The sequence below is a fragment of the Syngnathus typhle genome, linkage group LG1 (genome assembly GCF_033458585.1).
Source record: "Syngnathus typhle isolate RoL2023-S1 ecotype Sweden linkage group LG1, RoL_Styp_1.0, whole genome shotgun sequence".
NCBI classification, from domain to species: Eukaryota; Metazoa; Chordata; class Actinopteri; order Syngnathiformes; family Syngnathidae; genus Syngnathus; species Syngnathus typhle.
The window spans coordinates 5,831,377-5,837,376 of record NC_083738.1 but is presented as its reverse complement, the minus strand read 5'-3'; the positions used below and the strand labels follow the sequence as shown (position 1 = coordinate 5,837,376).

The following is a 6,000-nucleotide window of genomic DNA, read 5'->3' as shown; positions in this document are numbered from 1 at the left end:
GAGGGGGAAGCAGTGCAACGTCAACACTGTTTACAGTAGAGATGGCGTGCTGCTGACCTCGACTCGGGACGTCCTGTGTCGGTGGGGAGAATACTCCGAAGACCTCCTCAATTCCACCTACACGCCTTCCATTGCGGAAGCAGGGCCTGGGGACTCTGAGGCGGACTCTCCAATCTCTGGGGTCGAAGTCACTGAGGTAGTTACAAAACTCCTCGGTGGCAAGGCCCCGGGGGTGGATGAGATCCGCCCGGATTTCTTAAGGGCTCTGGATGTTGTGGGGCTGTCATGGCCGACACGTCTCTACAACATCGGGTGGACATCGGGGACAGTGCCTCTGGATTGGCAGGTTGGGGTGGTGGTTCCCCTCTTTAAGAAGGGGGACCGGAGGGTGTGTTCCAATTACAGGGGAATTACACTCCTCAGCCTCCCTGGTAAGGTCTATTCATGGGTGCTGGAGAGGAGGGTCCGTCGGGAGGTCGAACCTCGGATTCAGGAGGAACAGTGTGGCTTTCGTCCTGGCCGTGGAACAGTCGACCAGCTCTTCACCCTCAGCAGGAACCTCGAGGGTGCATGGGAGTTCGCCCAACCAGTCCACATGTGTTTTGTGGAATTGGAGAAGGCATTCGACCGTGTCCCTCGGGAGGTTCTGTGGGGTGTGCTTCGGGAGTACGGGGTACCGAGCCAACTGATAAGGACGGTTCGGTCCCTGTATCACCGATGCCGGAGTTTGGTCCGCATTTCCGACAGTAAGTCGGATTCGTTCCCAGTGAGGGTTGGACTCCGCCAAGACTGCCCTTTGTCACCGATTCTGTTCATAATTTTTATGGACAGAATTTCTAGGCGCAGCCGAGGCGTTGAGGGTGTCCGGTTTGGGAACCTCAGCATCGCGTCTCTGCTTTTTGCAGACGACGTGGTGCTGTTGGCTTCTTCAGGCCGTGATCTCCAGCTCTCACTGGAGCGGTTCGGAGCCGAATGTGAAGCGGTCGGGATGAGGGTCAGCACCTCCAAATCCGAGTCCATTGTCCTCGATCGGAAAAGGATGGAATGCCCTCTCCGGATCGGGGATGAGATCCTGCCCCAAGTGGAGGAGTTTAAGTATCTTGGGGTCTTGTTCACGAGTGAGGGGAGGATGGAGCGCGAGATCGACAACCGGATCGGTGCAGCGTCGGCAGTAATGCGGACTCTGTACCGGTCCGTCGTCGTAAAGAGAGAGCTGAGCCAAAAGGCAAAGCTCTCAATTTACCGGTCGATTTACGCTCCTACCCTCACCTATGGTCACGAGCTATGGGTCGTGACCGAAAGAACGAGATCCCGGGTACAAGCGGCCAAAATGAGTTTTCTCCGCAGGATGTCCGGGCTCTCCCTTAGAGAGAGGTTTGGTCATCCGGGAGGGACTCGGAGTAGAGTCGCTACTCCTCCATGTTGAGAGGAGCCAGATGAGGTGGCTTGGGCATCTCATCAGGATGCCTCCTGGACGCCTCCATGGGGAGGTGTTCCGGGCATGTCCCACCGGTAGGAGACCCTGGGGACGACCCAGGACACGCTGGATAGACTATGTCTCTCAGCTGGCCCGGGAACGCCTTGGGATCCCCCGGGATGAGCTAGATGAAGTGGCTGGGATGAGGGAAGCTCAGACCAATCTCGGCTCACCTGTTTGGATCTGTGGTGTTCGCCCGTTGAGCCGTGATTGGTCGTTACCTGAGCCCAGAAAACAGGAGGTTATTCCCAGACAACAGTAAGTAGATTCTGGCCATCCGGAATTTCAGAAAATTGCCTGCGTTTTCCCGAAAAGCCAATCTATATCAGAGCTGGTCAAACCATGTGATAGACACGGCCACCCCACCCTTTAGTCCAGGGGTGTCAACCTAATTTCTTTCATAGGCCGCATTGTAGTCATAGCTTCTTTTGGAGGGCCATTATGACTGTCAACCCAAATAAATGTATGAGCACCTCATATTATATACAGTAAAAGCTACAAAACAAACTGACAAATAACTCAAATCAGATGAGTAAAAATTGGTCAAATATTTTTAAAAAAAGACATTATTAAAAGTGAAGACAATTTGCAATTCTAGTAATGACACGAATTTGATGCACAATTTGTCCTCGCAGGCCACATAAAATGATGTGGCAGGCCGTATCTGGACCCCGGGCCTTGGGTTTGACACCTGTGTTTTAGTCCCAGTACGTTCTTGGTCCAAATGATGAAGTTATCAAATTCATTGTAGACCAAATATTAACTTTCTATTGCTGAAAATTAATAAGTATCCTTTTATAGTTGTCTTTTCCTGGTCTGCTCTTTAGTGTATTCTAATCAAAAGCCTCCTAAATGCCAGGCGCAGACCACACGCACACACACACACACGCACACGCGCACACGCACTCACACACACGCACGCACGCACACACACACACACACACACACTTCTACATAGAAATGTGCACTCAAGATCCTTGAGTTTAATCGCAAGGGCCCTCTCCCGCTGAGCACAATTAGTCTGACGAGCGTGTCACTTCCTGCAGTGATTCATTCATAAGAGATGATAATTGGCTGAGGGATGAAACAACCCCGCCCTTTTCTCGCAGCAGGGGAGGGGGCACAGCCAGAGGTAAGTAAAGAGGCAACCAAACTAATTACATTTTTGCCACTTTCTATGTTGATTATTTCAACCTTTTGAAAAACATTTTCTCTCTGATTAAAGCTTGATTGTTTTTTTCGTTCCTATCCCTATTATCAGCCTCACATCTGCACCTGTATTATAAACAAATGGGCTGCAGACGCTTGCACTATGGATCCCAATTGTACTGTTGTATTATTACCCGTTGGACATCAGGGATTCTGGCCAACATTGAAAGCATTTGGCCTTGCCCTGAGTGTTCATGGCCAAGTCTCCACTCCGCGGCTTACCTATATATACTGTAGTTAAGTTGCTCCCATTGAAGCACTTGCTTCAGGCAAAGAAAGGTCAACATCAATGATTAATGAGAAGGGAAATGTCACGAGCAGGCGAGGCCGCAGAAATACGTATTCAGGGTGAACTTTTCCATCCAATGTTTCAAATCATGGGGAAAACATTTTGCTGGGAGCATAATTTGAAAGATAAATTGTTATCCATCACAGATAAAGACTTACCCAAGACACTTTTCTTTCATATTGTGTATGGCTTTGAGTGACAGCTCATGACCTATCAGCTATGTGCAGATCAATGAGGAGCAGAGTCCATTGAACGGACGCCATCTGAGTTCAGAGGAAAAGCCCCAATTAAAAGCACTAATTAGAGATGCCCTTATGGAAATATATTTAATAAATTGATGTCAGCAGGGGATCGTCTGCTGATTTATGACCTGGCGAGTGTCATCTAAAGTTTGACAGACGTGACCTATAAGACTCACTCATTAGGGATGACTTTATTGTAAACATGGGTGACTTGCACATACATGAATGCAGAAATACCTGCCTGGAATCACAGACCTCCACAAGCTTTGCTGCACTGACATTTAAACGAAACCAAGCAAGGCAATATCCAAGAGAACTAACTAACAACTAACTCTCTGTGCATGTACTTCAAAAAAGCTGCACTTTACTAATACCATTCATTGCAGGCAAATTACATGCTATGTCTATTGTACAGTTAAGCCCTGAATCAAAGGCGTTGGCCACATGAAAGTGGCAAAAAACTACGTTGAGTTTAAACAGAACCTGGATTGGAAGATTGTGGGCTAATATCTATTATGTCTGTGTTTACATTTTTCAAACAATAAACAATGTCTTACTATGTTCCATTTAGTTGTCTCCAAAAGATGAGCACAGGATTATACAGAACTCGGTGAATTTGCAGTGCAGTCCAATTCATGAAGAGAACAAAAATGTTGCCGAGATCATTCAGAGGATTCGCTGGTAGTTAATTTCTCTCCTGGTGGTCCTGATGCTCCCACGGCACCGGGTCATTATCATCCAAATGTGAGCCGGACTCCCTCTCGTGCCAGAACTGTTCCACGTCTGGCAAGACGAGGCCGTCTTTGTCGACGTCACCTCTAGCGGCGTCGTGCTTGAGCTGGGCATCTCCGCTGCTTCCCGGCTGGGTGCTTAATGTTTCAAGGCTCCTCTCGTCCCTCTGCTGGCCGGACATCTCCGGTCTGGGACAAGGCGACTGGAGCGAGGTGGGTTTGTGCGGTCCGGGTTTGGAAGGAGGTTGCTTGCGCAGGGTGAGGCGCCGCCACAGCCCGCGGTAGCCCTCCCGGAACTCTTCGGAGAGGGAGAGCACGATGAGAGGGTTGACGAGCGACAGCGACAAGGTAAGCATCTGAGCCGAGAGGGCGATGAGAAGAGGAGGGGATGAGACGAAGCTCTGTGACCCCCCCTCTGCCGAGTGGTGCTCCCAAATCCACACCACCCACTGCGGCAGCCAGAGGATGGCGGTGGCCACGGTGAGATTGAAGAGCATCAAGGTGAGCTTTCTGGACCTGATCTGTGTACGCAGGTTCTGACTCTTACTGGAGCGGCGCTGGCATTGGCCGTAAGCCTTCCAGAAGTATATGAGGGAAAAGCTGAGGGGGGCGCAGTAGACCCCCAGCGGGTAAGCCTTTATGTACACAGACATGAACCCCCATGCTTCAGGGGGGACCCACAGCACACACATGAGCCCGTGGAGCCCCCGTTGCAGCGTGGCAAAAAGCCACTGAGGGATGGGGACCACACAAGCCGACAGCCAGATGAAGAACAGTGCCACCAGGATGGAGCCCAGGTGGATGCTCACCTGCTTGGTCGGGTTGGACACATAGCGGTAGCAGGCTTTGGCCATGATGGCCACCGAGAAGCTCTTGGCCGCCATGCACGAGTGGAGGAACCAGTCGGACGTCTTGCACACGACCCAGCCCAGCGTCCAGCTGGCCTTGGAATAGGAGGCGGCCCGGAAGGGCACGCTGAAGAGCAGCACCAGGCCGTCGGCAAATATCAGGTTGAAGATGAGCGAGTTGATGAGGGACAGTTTGCCCTTGTGGGCACTGGACAACAAGATTGCCATGGCGGTCAAATTGCAAGCCAAGCCCAAGATGCAAATAATGCCCAGGACCGCCGGCACAAGAACCCTCAGTTCGCCAGGGTCCAAATGTTGGAAGGAGCCACCATCGTTGACTGACCACTTGCTGAGGGAGCTGTTCATCACCGTCGAATTGTTTCCGGACAGTTTATTCATCTCTCCCCAAAAAAACAATGAGACGAATTGAAAATAGTTTCAAATGACAAAAACAAAAGCCAGGACAACAATTTCCCCTTCTGAATGTTGTACTGATCGCCAGTCTGTGATCTCAGGGGAGCGGCTGTCTGTCTGTGGATTTATTCCAAGACACGACTCCGCAGCTTGGGTGGCACCTTATAAAGATGCTGTTTGATTGACAGCTCGGGCTCCCAGCTGACAAAAGGCGGTATAGATGCGTATGTCATGGGGCCAATTAAGGAGCCCACACAGTGATGGGGACCATTTCACGTGACTTAACTTGTAGTACTGAGAATTATGTCTGCGCTACATCAATTACATGTCCGTTTTTATTGTATGTATGTATTTCTATTTCAAAACCAGTAAACAACTAATAACACTTTATCGTTGTGTGGAAATAGTAACAACCTCCATTCTTTTAAGTGTCAGCAAGACGGTCTCCTTTTTGGTCAGTAAATGTCGTTAAACGTTTGCAGATGCAATACAATTTATTTGTAAAGTCAATAGTACGATTAGATAATATCTTATCAAAATTCCCCAGCTACGTATATTGATTGTACTTCTCCCCACCCACCCCAAAAAGGGACATCGGTTTTCTTTTTGCAATTAAAAGAATGAAGTTCATTTTGTTCTGTATTTTTTATCACAAGAATAATTATATATCCAAATATATTCATACTTTGATGATATAATACTTTTGCACAATTCTGAAGGATTCTGAAAACTATGATAATCACCCCCATTATGAGCAATATTAATGATAACGTAACGTTTTGTCCACGTG

At 49.1% G+C, this 6,000-nt stretch overlaps 1 protein-coding gene across 1 annotated transcript; it reads right to left on the bottom strand.

Annotated features, from left to right (window-relative positions):
• Positions 1-3,902: 3,902 nt before the first annotated feature.
• Positions 3,903-5,195, bottom strand: gpr151 (G protein-coupled receptor 151). The gene has a single exon (XM_061282516.1). It carries the CDS (start codon positions 5,193-5,195, stop codon positions 3,903-3,905), a length of 1,293 nt encoding a protein of 430 aa, XP_061138500.1.
• Between the last annotated feature and the right edge of the window lie 805 nt (positions 5,196-6,000).

Coding starts and splice junctions, on each gene's coding strand:
- gpr151 (XM_061282516.1), bottom strand. CDS start 5,195: ATGAATAAACTGTCCGGAAACAATTCGACGGTGATGAACAGCTCCCTC.